The sequence below is a fragment of the Apus apus genome, chromosome 8 (genome assembly GCF_020740795.1).
Source record: "Apus apus isolate bApuApu2 chromosome 8, bApuApu2.pri.cur, whole genome shotgun sequence".
Taxonomy (NCBI): domain Eukaryota; kingdom Metazoa; phylum Chordata; class Aves; order Apodiformes; family Apodidae; genus Apus; species Apus apus.
Genome location: NC_067289.1, coordinates 3,073,899 through 3,087,532, shown reverse-complemented (window position 1 = coordinate 3,087,532; position 13,634 = coordinate 3,073,899). Strand labels below are relative to the sequence as shown.

Here is a 13,634-nt window from a genome sequence, read left to right as displayed (position 1 = left end):
TCCTGGCCAGTCCTGCCCCCAGGGTCTGGCCTTGGACCTTCTGACCGTATGACTTGGGTCAAACCCCTTGAGCTAAAGCTGGTGCAGGGCAAAAGAAGCATTCAAAGCTGGTTTGGGGACAGCTGAGCTGTGCTCAGGGGCTGGGACCCTCCAGACCGGGGTGAATGGTGGTGGTGGCATCTGGGCAGGGAGGGTCTGGAGGGAAACTGAGGCAGGAGCTGCAAACACCCCCATTCCCGCCCCCCCCTCTTTTGCATCCCCTCCTGGGGGGGGGGGTCCGGGGAAGGTGGCAGCCTTGGTGGGGCCCCGGGGCTGAGAACGGGCTCTTTGTGCCGCTGCTGCTGACTCAGGGCTTTTGTGTCCCCGGCCCCGTGACACACGGAGGGGGACCCTGCCGGGGGCTGGCAGGACAGCCCGGAGCCTGCCGTGTCACCCCGAGGGGACGGAAGGGACCAGCCGGCTCGGTGAGTGGCTTCTGAGGGGGGGGGTGGGATGGCTGGGAGAGCAGGGACCGCTCCCGGGGCAGGTGGGGGTGGCAGAGGGACGTGGAGCCCCGGGACAGCTGGTCCTGCACGGCCCGTGTTGTGCATCCCCCCCCCCGGGTCTTCCCTTCCCTCCTTGGCACCCTCGGGAGCACCCAGGGCTGGTCCTGGGGTCTTGGCTGAGCAGAGGTGGGTTCTGTCCCACCACCCCAGCTCCCGGCGCCTGCTTGGTGGGGGGAGTGGGGAGACCCTTTGCTGATTGCCCTTAGTTTGCCAGAAAGGCCTTTGGGAGAGTCTTTCGGGGGTCGTTTTAGTTGAGCTGGGGGGACCCCAGGGTCAGCCTCTTCCGTGTCGACCCGAAATCCTGTCCTGTCTCCCCCCTGGGAGTGGTGGTGGCTTGCCTTGGCAGCACCTGCTCCTCTGCAGCCCTGCCCATAGAGACCTGCCCTTCAGAACCTGCTCCTGGCGAGGGGGGGAAGGTTTCCCAAACCCACCGGGTCAAACCCCTTCAGGACAAGGGGGCTGGAGCAGCTCTGCTCTGGAGCCAGGCTGGGAGAGTTGGGGTGTTCAGCCTGGAGAAGAGAAGGCTCCAGGGAGACCTGAGAGCACCTTCCAGTGCCTGAAGGGGCTCCAGGAAAGCTGGGGAGGGGCTTGGGACAAGGGCAGGGAGGGAGAGGACAAGGGGGGATGGATGAAAACTGGGAGAGGGAGATTGAGGTGAGACATGAGGAGGGAATTCTGGAGTGTGAGGGTGGTGAGAGCCTGGCCCAGGTTGCCCAGGGAAGCTGTGGCTGCCCCATCCCTGGCAGTGTTGAAGGGCAGGTTGGATGGGGCTTGGAGCAGCCTGGGCTGGTGGGAGGTGTCCCTGCCCATGCAGGGGGTTGGATCTGGGTGATCTTTAAAGTCCCTTCCAACCCATTCCATGATTCTATGATGACCACCCAGCTCCCAGGCCAAGCCCAGCAGCCAGTCCCCCCCCACCCCCACCACCTCCTCAAGCCCCCCAGGGTGGGATCGCATCCTTCTGCCTCAGCCTCCATGGGTTCCCGGCACTTCCCGGCCCGCACGGTGCTGTTTGAGAAGGAGTCCAACGGGGTCACCTACCGAGTGCCCGCCCTGCTCTACCTGCCCTGCGTGGCCAAGCTGCTGGCCTTCGCCGAGGAGCGCCTCAGCGCCGACGACGCCCACGCCAACCTGCTGGTGCTGCGCCGCGGCAGCCTCTACGGCTCCTACGTGGAGGTGGGACCTGGGGCGTGTGGAGGCAGTGGGGGGTTCTCCTCTGCCAGGGGTGCGTGGTTCTGCTCTGCCAGGGGTGCTTGGTTGGTTCTGCTCTGCCAGGGGTGGTTGGTTGGTTCTGCTCTGCCAGGGGTGGTTGGTTCTCCTCTGCCAGGGGTGGGTGGTTGGTTCTGCTCTGCCAGGGGTGGTTGGTTCTGCTCTGCCAGGGGTGCTTGGTTGGTTCTCCTCTGCCAGGGGTGGTTGGTTGGTTCTGCTCTGCCAGGGGTGGGTGGTTCTGCTCTGCCAGGGGTGCGTGGTTGGTTCTGCTCTGCCAGGGGTGGTTGGTTGGTTCTGCTCTGCCAGGGGTGGGTGGTTCTGCTCTGCCAGGGGTGGGTGGTTGGATCTGCTCTGCCAGGGGTGCTTGGTTGGATCTGCTCTGCCAGGGGTGCTTGGTTGGATCTGCTCTGCCAGGGGTGCTTGGTTGGTTCTGCTCTGCCAAGGGTGGTTGGTTGGTTCTCCTCTGCCAGGGGTGGGTGGTTGGTTCTCCTCTGCCAGGGGTGCTTGGTTGGTTCTCCTCTGCCAGGGGTGGTTGGTTGGTTCTCCTCTGCCAGGGGTGGGTGGTTGGTTCTGCTCTGCCAAGGGTGGTTGGTTGGTTCTGCTCTGCCAGGGGTGGTTGGTTCTCCTCTGCCAGGGGTGCTTGGTTCTGCTCTGCCAGGGGTGCTTGGTTGGTTCTTCTCTGCCAGGGGTGGGTGGTTCTCCTCTGCCAGGGCTGGTCCTCCTCCAGCGCTCGTGCATGGCACAGCTGAGATCCTGGAGGCCCCCCCATGGCGGAGGGGAAGGGATGGGGGTGCGGTGGGGTGGTCCTCACCCCTGTCCCTGCTCTCCTCCCCCCGGGCAGTGGGAAGCCATGCGTGTGCTGCAGACAGCCGTGCTGCAGCACCACCGCTCCATGAACCCCTGCCCGCTCTACGACGAGTTCACCGGCACCCTCTTCCTTTTCTTCATCACGGTGCTGGGCAGGACACCTGAAGCCTACCAGATCGTCACCGGCCAAAACGTCACCCGCCTCTGCTGTGTCACCAGCACCGACCAGGGCCTGAGCTGGAGCACGGCCACAGACCTGACACAGCAGGTCATTGGTGGGACCATCAAAGGTAGGACCACTGGAGGGTGGCAAAGGGGCTGGGGGGGGCACAGCCGACGGGAGGGTGCACCTGGGCTGGGCCTCCTGTGCTTTGGCTGGAGGTGGCCTTGGAGTAGGAAGCCTGTAAGTGTTGGAGACGTGGGGTGGGAGAGGAGCCTCCAAGCAGAGGAGAGAGAGGGTGGAGAGGATATCTGTGCCACTTGCATGGAGGGAAGAGGAGATGGACAGGTCCTCTAGCCGGGGGTAGGAGTGAAGGGGCGGGTTGGAGCATCTCCCTTGTGAGGAAAGGCTGGGAGAGCTGGGGCTGTTCAGCCTGGAGAGGAGGAGGCTGAGGGGAGACCTTGTTCATGCCTGTAGGTGTCTCAGGGTGGGTGCAGGAGGATGGAGCCAGACCCTGCTCAGCAGTGCCCAGGGACAGGACGAGGGGCAACGGGCACAGGCTGGAACGTGGGAAGTGACATTGAAATATGGGGAGAAACTTCTTGCCTGTGAGGGTGACAGAGCCCTGGGACAGGCTGCCCAGGGAGGCTGTGGAGTCTCCATCCCTGCAGACATTCCAGCCCCAGCTGGATGTGTTCCTGTGGGATCTGCTCTAGGGGATCCTGCTCTGGCAGGGGGGTGGGACTGGATGGTGTCTAGTGGTCTCTTCAGCTCTGTGCTTCTGTGACCATCCCTGAGGACAACCAGGCAGCGCTGGGCCCTGCTGCCCTCCCCCTGCACCGCCCGGGCTGGGGGAACACCCTGGAGCCCCTGGCAGGGGCACCATGAAGCCCCTTCCTCCTTCCCTATCCCCAAACCCTCCCACCTCTGCTCCCCAGAGTGGGCAACCTTCGCTCTGGGCCCCGGGCACGGGATCCAGCTGCGCTCGGGGCGGCTGCTGGTGCCTGCCTACAGCTACCACATCGACTGCAAGGAGTGCTTCGGGCAGCTCTGCAAGACCACCCCCCACTCCTTCGCCTTCTACAGCGACGACCACGGCCGGGCCTGGCGCTTCGGGGAGTTCATCCCCAACCTGCAGACGGGAGAGTGCCAGCTGGTCTCGGTGGACGAAGAGGATGGGGCCAACGTCCTCTACTGCAACGCCCGCAGCCCCTTGGGCTTCAGGGTGCAGGCACTCAGCACGGACGACGGGGCGGTTTTCCACGGGGGGCAGCTGGTCCAGCGGCTGGTGGAACCCCCCCACGGCTGTCACGGCAGCGTGGTTGGGTTCCCTGCGCCTTTCGTGTACCTCCCCGCTGCCCCCCGAGACCCTGTGGTGTCCCTCCGGGGCTCGGCCCACCAGCTGCTCCCGGGGGTGCTGCCGAGGGGTCGCTCCCTGCCCACCCAGCAGGCAGGGGGTGATGAGCTGCTGGCTGTGGCCACCAGCAGCCACAAGCCAGCCAAGCCCAAGGAGGCCTCTCTTAGCCCAGGGCATCTCAGCCCTGCCAACGCTGCCACTTCGGTCCAAGGGGCCGCCACGAGCCCCCCAGACCCCGCTCCCTTCTTCCAAGCACCGACCTGGATCCTCTACTCCCACCCCACCAGCTCCATGTCCCGGGTCAACATGGGGGTTCACCTCAGCACCTTCCCCAGGGATGCGGAGAGCTGGACCGAGCCCTGGGTCATCTACGAGGGCCCAAGTGCTTACTCAGACCTGGCTTACATCCAGCTGCCCTACGACGAGGCCGCCATCTCCGGGGGCCCAGCCGTGGCCTTCGCCTGCCTCTACGAGAACGGGACGCGCTCGCCCTACGAGCAGATCTCCTTCAGCATGTTCACGCTCTACGACGTTCTCCAGAACATCCCCCTGACAGCCACGGCTCCCCGGGGGGCTGCTGGCCCCCTGTGCCACAGGAAGAAGGGACGAAGGGCTTGTCTCATCTCCTAATGCCACCCCAACCAGGTCAGGTTCTCACAGACCCCCCCCCATTACCCCACCAAGCCTGAGCCCAGCACCTTGGGCCACCAGTGTGGCCACAGAAGGCATTTGCTGCCCAACCCAAACTGGGTTGTATCTCATTTTTTATTGCTATTTTTTTTTTTAACTTTAGAGGTGGTTGGACACAGAGGCTGGTGCCACCAGCCTGGCCCTGGGCTGCTTCCTGAGCATGAGCCCCTCTGGGAAATACGTGGCATGGGGGACACAGGAACGGGACACCCCAGCTCACCTGCACGTGCCAGGTCGATGGGAGGGGGGGACACATGGTGGCACATGGCCCTGCCACCCTGCTCCAAGGGTTTTCCTCCCATGAGCATAAATATTTATGTTCCTTTTTTTTAATTGCTCCTCTTCCACGACCCTGTCCAAGCCAATTCCTCCTCAGCGCTCCCTCTGAAATGACCCAGTTACTGGTTAATCTGGTTTATTGCTTCTTTTCTTTAAGCTACTGGAGATGTGCTTTCCTCTGACCTTTTCCAGCTTGGAGGCACGTGACCCGGGTCCAGGTCTGCTCCCAAGCTTGGTCCCTGCCTTGTTTTTTAGTGGCAGAGGCTTAGAGGGGACAAGGGGACAGGCAGCAGCGGGTGCCACCTCCTGAGGCAGCAGGCGGTGCCACGGGGGTCCTGGGCTGGTGGGGAAGAGCAGCTGCAGTGTCAGCACAGCTGCACGTCTTCATGATGGGGTTTTGAGGGGGGGGGGGGGGGGGGAACACCTCATGTCCAGCCCTACCTCCTTCAGCACGACTCCAGCCAAGCCCCCCCAGCCAGAGCCCAGCTCAGCTCTTCCCTTGTCCTTCCACCCTCCTGTCCCCGTGGAGGAGACAAACACCAACACAAGTGTCACCTCCCCACCCCCCCCATAACCCAGATTGATTAACACAAGCCAATTAGCCTTCCAGCTCTTCTCCCTGCAACTCCCACTGTGCACTGAGGTGGTTGTTGAAGGGTGGGAAGCTGCTGGGCTCCCAGGAGCCAGGTCTCCACAAACCTCTCTCGCTCCTTGAGCCAGATGGTTGCTCTTCCTCCTCCAGGTGGTTGCCAGCCCCGAGGGCAGGAGCAGGGTGGGCTGGAGGGCTCCACACCCCGCCAGCCCTCTGGACACTGACCGCACACAACCTCTCTTCAGGTCTGTCCCCCCAGGGTGGGTCCATCTGTCCCGTGCTGGGCTCTGGCACCGCGCGGGGCTCAGAGCTCGGGCCGTGGCACCTGCTTGAGGGACGGGTGGGGACCCTGCCTCCCGCAAGGGCAGCCTAGAAGGTCCCTATTTGCCCTCACAAAAGCCGCAGAGGCAGCCGAGGCAGCCGTTGAGCACCTGCAGGGAGGCCAGCACCATCTCGGCGGCGCTGAGGAGCAGCAGGAGGGAGAAGAGGACGACGTTCCAAGCCACCACCCCCGCCGGCTCCAGGCAGATGCTCCAGGTGCTACGGTCGTGCAGGTAGTTCCCTGCCCTGGGTGACAGGGAGAGGAGGAGATGCAGGTCGCTGTCCTGCTCTGGGCCAGGAATTGCTTTGCTTTCCACCGCGGAGATGTCAGAGCCACAGAAGTGTCAGGGTTGGAAAAGACTTCTAAGAGCACCAAGTCCAACCATCCACTGGATGGAAATACCAAACAACCCCCAAAAAAACAAAAACAAGCCACAAAACCACAACCAGCCCCACAAAACGAACACACCACTCTGAAAACAGCCCTCATGCCCACTGGAGCTTGCCCTGAAGGGCCACATCTACATCATCCTCAGATCCCTCCAGGGATGGTGACTCCACCACCTCCCTGGGCAGCCTGTTCCAGATGTGCCCCAGACGCCTCCATCCTTCATCCAGAGGATGTGTAGGGTCACCAGTGGCTTGGGAAACACCACCCAAGAAGCCACGGAAGGTGAGGAGGTGAGAAGCTACCAGGAACTTGCATCACCACCAGCCAGCCCACCAGAAATAAATAACATGGACTTCATTAGGAAGAAGCAGCACCAGCAACTCCAGCCCGTTGTCTCACCTGGCATCAGGCTCCTGGCCACCCACATCCAGGAAGGGGTAGCCCCAGAGGAGACCTTGTCCATACTCAGAGGCATTGTAGAAGCAGAGGGGTCCATTGGTCAAGCCCACGCCAGAGAGGACAAAGCAGGCAGCAGCACCCAGGAGAGCCAGCTTGGAGAGCACGGCAGAGATGAAAGCCTGTGGGCAGATGGTGGGTGGGGAGGACATCCCAAGAGCCTCCAGCCCTGTGGAGCCGAAGCTGAGGCTGGAGCCACCACGGGGTTGTTTTGAGGTGGGCAGGGAAGGGGGACAGGCCAGGAGCAGAGCCCGGTGGAGCAGAGCCCGTGCCAACAAGCAGGGGAAGCCTTGTCCCCAGGGGAGGTGGCACCACGCAGCACCCCGCAGCAGGGCACCCCCCCACATCCCACCACGGGACGGTGATGGGCCGGGAAGATCCATGCCATGTCCCACCACTGAGCCATCCCTGCCACCACCCAGCAGGAGAGAGCAGGGACCCCACCCCTGGACCGGCAGAGAGGGGGGAGCTCTGTCCCATGTGTGCCACGTCCCACCACGGGGCTGTGAGGAAGGCTGCCAACTGCCACAACCCACCCCGGGAGAGGGGCCCACCCACCACATCCCACCACGGGAGAAGAGGATCCACACTGTGTCCCCACCCTGGAGCCACCCCCCACATCCCACCACGGGACAAGAGGATCCACACCGTGTCCCCACCTTGGAGCCACCCACCACATCCCGCCACGGGAGAAGAGGATCGTGTCCCACCACCACAGGGCCACGGGAGAGGTGTCACCCTGCCCCGTCCCACCCTGGGACCACCCACCAGATCCCCCCCACCAGGTCCCCCTTGGGCAGGGGTTCCTGGAGGCCCTTACGTTGCTGCGGGTGCCGCAGCCGGAGCAGCCAGGACATCTCCATCCCACCGCCGCCGTGTAGGTGGCTGCCAGCAGCACCTGGACGGAGGACAAAGAGGAGCCACCTCCTCCACCCCATCCAGAGACAGGCCAGGCAGGAGGTGCTTCAGGCTGTGCTACTCACCAAGAGACCTCCTCCCCAGACGCCCGGCACCGCCTTGGCCTGCTTGCTGATGTGCCCTTCCAGCAGGTACTTGGCTGTCCCACCAGGGAAGAGCAGGAGGACGTTGGCTGCCATGGAGAACGTGCCCAGCACCAGCAGGCAGGGCCCCACGATCCTGCTGCACCTCCCCACGCACATGGCCACCCTGCTCAGGGCTGGGGAGGAAGAGGAGGAGGAGAGGAAGGGGCTGCCTTCAGCCCCACGGATTGCCCCTGCCCCCCCCGCAGCCCATCTCATGGCCAGGGTGGGCAGGGGTCTTGCTGGTCCATGCTTTGGGTCCCCAACCTGCCCCACCAGCACTGTCCTTGCCAGGGAGCAGCTTCCGATGGAAAGCCTGTTTTTCCCACGCCATCTCATTAACTAAGTGCCAACAAATCAATCCACTTGCACGGAAGGATGGAATTGGCATGGTTGGAAAAGCCCTCCGAGATCACCTGGGCCAGCCATCCACCTGGGAAGGGGTGGGAAACAACCCAACCCACCCAAAGAAGCAACAGCAAAAACCCCCACGACCCCACAAAACCAACAACAACCCACAAGTCACAACCAACCCCTCCGTGCCCACCAGAGGTGCCACATCTACTCGTTTCACTAACCCCTCCAGGGATGGTGACTCCACCACCTCCCTGGGCAGCCTCTCCCAGTGCCTGCCTCATCTTCTGGTGAAGAAATCCTTCCTGATCTCCTCCTGGAGGTTGAGCTGCTCTACCACAGGAGCAGCCCCACTTCAGACCTGCTGATACTTCTTTGCCAAGTGGGCAGGACAGCTGGAGATGTTGGCAGGTCCCACATCAAGCCAGCCTTGAAACCTGTGCACCCCAGGGGGCCAGCTCCTCCAAAACCTTACTGAGGGAAGACCAAGCACCACAGCTTGGTTGGACTTTCAGGGCTTACAATGAGCAGGAGGGAGCCAGAGAAGGGGTGAAGTCCTTGGACTTGGGAAAGCACATGGATCTCCAACCACCCCCAACAGCAGCTCCATCCCCACCACATGGGGATGTCCCACCATGGGGCTGAATCTGCTGAAACCAATTAAAGCTAATTAAGAGAAGGTTACCACCCAGCTGTGGGCAAGCCAGCCAGCTCTGCTGGTATTTGATGAAGTTACCAGTTCATCAGCCCATCTACAGGTGACACCTGGTCCAAAATGACCTTTCCCTCTCCTGTACCTGCAAGATGGGGTGACAGCCATCTGGGCCTGCCAAAACCAACTTGGTCTGCTGTTGTCCCAGGTTCCTCCACCCTGCCTTCATCTTTGCTCCAGGGTGGGTTTTTTTATGCATCTCCCCCTTTCCTGGTGGCTTCCAAGTCATTCTGCACAAGCCCCCTGAACTGAGCTGCCTCCCACCACCACACCAGCCAGGGGAGGAGCAGCTCAGGCTGCACATCCAGCCCCTGCACAGCCCCACGAGCCAAGGGCCACCAGCCCAATGGGGCTTCACATCCCTGGGAGCTGCTGGAGACCAGCCACACCAGCCTCCTGGCATGCTGCTGGGGCCAGGGAGGGTGGAGGAACAGGGCTGCAAAGCCCTACCCTGTGTGGAGAAGACACAAGCTAATAAGCCCACGGTGGACCACCAGCTCCACACATCCTGCAGCTTCACCTTCCCTTTGGTTTCTATCCTCCCTGCCTTGGTTAGAAGGAATTTAGGGCCTCTTGCCCTCACTGAGGTCCCACCAGCAGTCCAGGGATTGTGCCTGGTTGTCCTCCCAGAGCCATGAGCACCCAGTGCTGAGTCCCACCTCCCCGCTTTGAGGGAGCTTCCTGAACAGCTTTTGCTCCCCTGGAGCTCCCAGCAGGAGCTGCTCTCCCCAGCCAGAGGCTTCTGTGGTCTTCTGCAGGTCTCCTCTCACCCTCCTCCTTCCCCCCCACCATTGCTCTCTCCCTGGGGAAGGGGAGATGTCTCCTCACCCTAGGGAGCCCTCCCTGCCTTGCTGTCCCCCCATCACTCCACTTGAGCAAGAAGCAAGTTTGCTTTTGCTGCTTTCTTCTGCCTCAGCCAAGCCAGACCAACCAAACCCCCTGTCAGGGGGAGGAAAAGTGAAGGTGCAGCTGCACCAGCCTCTGTCAGGACCCTTGACAGAAAGACCTGGCGTGTCTCCATGGCCAAGAGCAGGGGAACTGAAGCAAAGCCCACCAGGGAACAGGTCCTCCCACCTCCCTGGCTTACCTGGGAGCCACACCACAGGGAGCCAGCAGCCTCCAGCCCTCGATGAACCCTGTCCTGGAGGCATCACCCAGGGGTGACTATTTATGATGTCCCAGCATGTGCTCCACATCTCCCTCCTCCGCCCCGAGGTCCACCCACCGCATCAGTCACGACACTTCCCTCTCCCACACCACCAGAAGGAAGAAGGAGTGTCCTCCCTGACCCAGGCAGCAGATCTGGTCTACCCCCTTGCCCTGGCAGAAGCCACAAGCCCACCAAAACTTGCACAGCTTCAGGTCTGAAGGCTTCTACCACATCTGCTCTAAATACCTTGACTGTTGCCCAGGCAGGAAATTCTGGTTCTCCTGGAACAATGACTAAGCAGGGTGGACATTTTCCTTTCTCCTCTAGACTCCAAAAGCCATTGCTCTGTCACCATGAGTCCACATCCTCCACAAAGGGCTTCTTCCATCACACTGCACTTCAGTTCCCTCACTGTGCAAGAGCTTTGTGTGGGAATGCTGACCAGTTCAGGTTTCATTTCCACCCACAGGAGGGAGCACACTAAGATCTTCATAGCAGCTTCCAACTAAACCTCCTCATGTCTCAGCTGGTTACTGTCTCCTGCCCTTTCCTTCCATGCAGATGGCCCATTTTTTCCTCCAGCTGTTGAGCATACCCCCCCCATGACCTCACATCTTGGTGGTAACATGGAGAGAAGAAGGTGATTTGGGACTATCTTAATTATTGCAAGTCACCAGACACCAGCATTGCAAAGTCCTACCTGGGGTGCCCCCAGCTGGCACGGGAAAGCTCCTCTTCTGTCCCTGAAGGTCCAACAGCAGCAGCTCCAAAATGGGGCAATTTTTCCAGCAGAGGAGTTGAAGGCAGTTCAAAAAAAAGAGGAAAATGTTCTCACGGGCTGTGCAGGCAAAAGGAAGAACCTTCTTCTCCAGGAGGAGTTTCGAGAAGGTTCATATCCCTCATGTTTTCATCACGAGGACCTGAGGGACATCAGCTGCTTGGGATGTGGGCTTCCCTGCCTGCAACAGGAGACAAAGTGCAGGTATCTTCCAGCATCTTGCTCCAATACAGTCAATAAAAACAGCACCAAGAGTGGTGCCTTTTGGTTCATAACCCGACTTGATCCACCAAGAACGTCTCCAGCACGTCTCCAAGTGGCTTTTCCTTCTTTCAAATCAAGGAGCACGGGGATCTAGATGATCTTGAAGGTCCCTTCCAACTCAAACCAGTCTAGGATTCTCTGACTGTGGAGAACATCCAACCTGCTCTAGGTCCAGCCTGCCACTCTTTGCTGGGACAAGTAGAAGATGGAGCTGGAGCCCTTGAGTCCCACATGGAAAAGCTGAGTGGTTGAGGCTGGGTTCCATCAGCCAATTCCCCTTTTTTTTTTTTTTTTTTTAAATTTTAAGGAAAAATAAGCTGAGAGGAGCAGATTATCTGAATAATGCTGGTTGCTCTGGAAGGAAAATCAGAGTTTGCACCAGCACGTAAATCCCCGTTTTATTTTGAAGCAAGATGAACTGCTCTCCAAAAAGCAGGGGACAGCAGAGGTGACACACGTGGGACATCAGGCTGCTGAGAGCAAGGCAGTTTCTTCTTCCTCTCTTTTTCTTTGTACTTAGAAGGAGGGGGGAAGCTTCACTCCTCTGGAAGAGCAATGTGTTGCAACCTCATCTTGTGCCCTTCTCGACGTCAGGGCAGTCTGGGCTTCCTGCCTTGTCACACGCATGGTCTGGTCACCCAGCCCCCTCAGAAAACCCCACCCCGTCGGCGGGAAGCGTCAGGGTGAATCTTCTCCCCAGGATCACTGATCCTTCCCCCTTCCACCCACTCCAGCCCAAGCCTGTAAGAGCAATAATAGTAAAACCAGGCTAATTTTAGCCCTGCGCAGCTTCCCAGACTCCGTGAGGGGCTGCATGTCGCCCTCTCTTGCGTGAGAACTTCATGTGGAAAGTGTCAGGACGGCGGCCAACTCAGCCAGCCACGGTGCTGCCAAACGTGGTGCCATGCAAAGCTCTCCTGGCTCAGCAAAGTTCTGCTACCTTCTTCTCTGAGCCTCCTCTCTCAACCGCCTTGCCTCGGTCCTTGCTTCCCACGACTCCTCTGGGGCTGTGGAAGTTGCAGGGCGGGTTGGGTTTCAAGAGTGGTTTGGTTTCCAGGAGAATCCGGGGGGCTGAGTTGAGCTGGGATCCGTGAGGTGGAACCATTCTGTGCCAAACCAACCTCCACGCTGGTCCTGAGGATGCTGAGCACCATTCAGTGGTCTCTCCCACTCCTCTCTGTTTTGGCCTCTTCTCCAAACTCAGCTGTGGGCTTGTTCAGTGGTGATCCCCTCAGACAAGCCCTGCACCCAACTCGTGCCTGGAACTCAGGCCAAATACCAACACGAAGCTGCTGCACTGCTGGGCATTCTCTTCAGCTTCCATAGGAATTTCACCTGAACTTCAGGTGAGATAAACTAACCCAGTTCCAAGCTAGAGAGTCTGCAGGAGGGGAAAATCAATTAGAAACAAGGGGTATCTTCAGTCCCTTGACCTGCAGACTGTGATGAAAAATATTTCCCCACTCAGTTGGGATGGGAAATAGTTTCCTAAGCTGCAGGAAGAGATCAGGTTGTTTTCCAGCTGTGAGAGGGGCAGCAGCAAGACTTCATCACAGAAACTGGAATTGTCCAGGTAACACAGTGAGGACAGGGGCACAAGCCAAATACTAGGAACAAAGTGAACAACCAAGATCCAGCTGGAAAGGCAGCCAGATCAACATCCTTCTCCTGGGCTCCTCTGGAGGTCAGTACCTGCCCCAAGGGTGTTAACCACAGAACTGGGACAAACCTCCCTTGAGAAAGCTTTGGGTTTGGATAAGCCCAGCCAAGGACATTCCCCCTGCTCTCCAAGAGATGCAGGAAACGAGCCACAACCAACACTGGCTGAAGGTTTTAGCATGACCTGGCACAGCCAAGTCGTCCTGTTCCTTCACTTCCTGAAGAGTTCAAACTGGGCAAGCCTGGGGCTTTCAGTGGAGCCCTCTACCTCCAGCCAGCAAACATCAGGACAACCCCACACCAGTCCCTTAAGCTTTTGTGTCCCCACTGTACCTGCTATCTAAATGGGACTCTGCTCATCAGCATTTCATTGGAGGCCATTCCAGGAACATCCCAAGGAGCCCAGAAGACAACTGCAGAACTCAGTGGCTCCATCTCGACAACACCTACACCAGAGGGACACTGATGGTTCAGAACAGAAAGCCACACTTTCTCTCCTCTTCCATTGGGAAGGACAGGAAATCCCATCTCTGCCTCTTTTTATTCATTTTCCTAAGGGTATTTTTCCTACCAAGGTACCAAAAGGTTGTCTCACTTCAAGATTTTGTCACCTCAGATAAACACACACAGAGAGCTGGGCTTGATTTCCTTTCTTTCTACCCTAACTTGGAAACTCTCCATATAATGCAGGGACAGACTTTCACTAAAACAAGAGATAAAAAACCAACCCCCAGCCAAACTCAAAACCCAAGAGATGAAGAAGAAAGCTAGTGAAAACAGTCTGTTTTATTTCCAGGATCAAATATTACAAGAGGACATTTACAGATATTTATAAAAAAAAATGCAGCAGTTGTGTATATAGATCAGAGG

General features: G+C 59.3%; 2 protein-coding genes across 4 annotated transcripts; one reads left to right on the top strand and one right to left on the bottom strand.

Moving 5' to 3' along the window:
- Positions 1-1,520: 1,520 nt before the first annotated feature.
- NEU4 (neuraminidase 4) lies at positions 1,521-4,708 on the top strand. The gene is made up of 3 exons (XM_051626546.1): positions 1,521-1,721; positions 2,596-2,851; positions 3,660-4,708. Exons 1-3 carry the CDS (start codon positions 1,521-1,523, stop codon positions 4,706-4,708), a joined length of 1,506 nt encoding a protein of 501 aa, XP_051482506.1.
- Positions 4,709-5,953: 1,245 nt separating this feature from the next.
- TM4SF19 (transmembrane 4 L six family member 19) lies at positions 5,954-10,434 on the bottom strand. 3 transcript variants are annotated; one of them, XM_051626016.1, is made up of 5 exons: positions 10,310-10,434; positions 7,791-7,984; positions 7,628-7,705; positions 6,751-6,929; positions 5,954-6,206 (listed from the first exon to the last, which is right to left on the bottom strand). In XM_051626016.1, exons 1-5 carry the CDS (start codon positions 10,416-10,418, stop codon positions 6,020-6,022), a joined length of 747 nt encoding a protein of 248 aa, XP_051481976.1. In that variant the 5' UTR covers positions 10,419-10,434; the 3' UTR covers positions 5,954-6,019. The 3 variants fall into 3 exon arrangements, with proteins under 3 accessions (XP_051481976.1, XP_051481977.1, XP_051481978.1); XM_051626017.1 differs by lacking the exon at positions 10,310-10,434 and adding an exon at positions 10,001-10,065; XM_051626018.1 differs by lacking the exon at positions 5,954-6,206 and having other exon boundaries at positions 6,717-6,929.
- Positions 10,435-13,634: the final 3,200 nt, after the last annotated feature.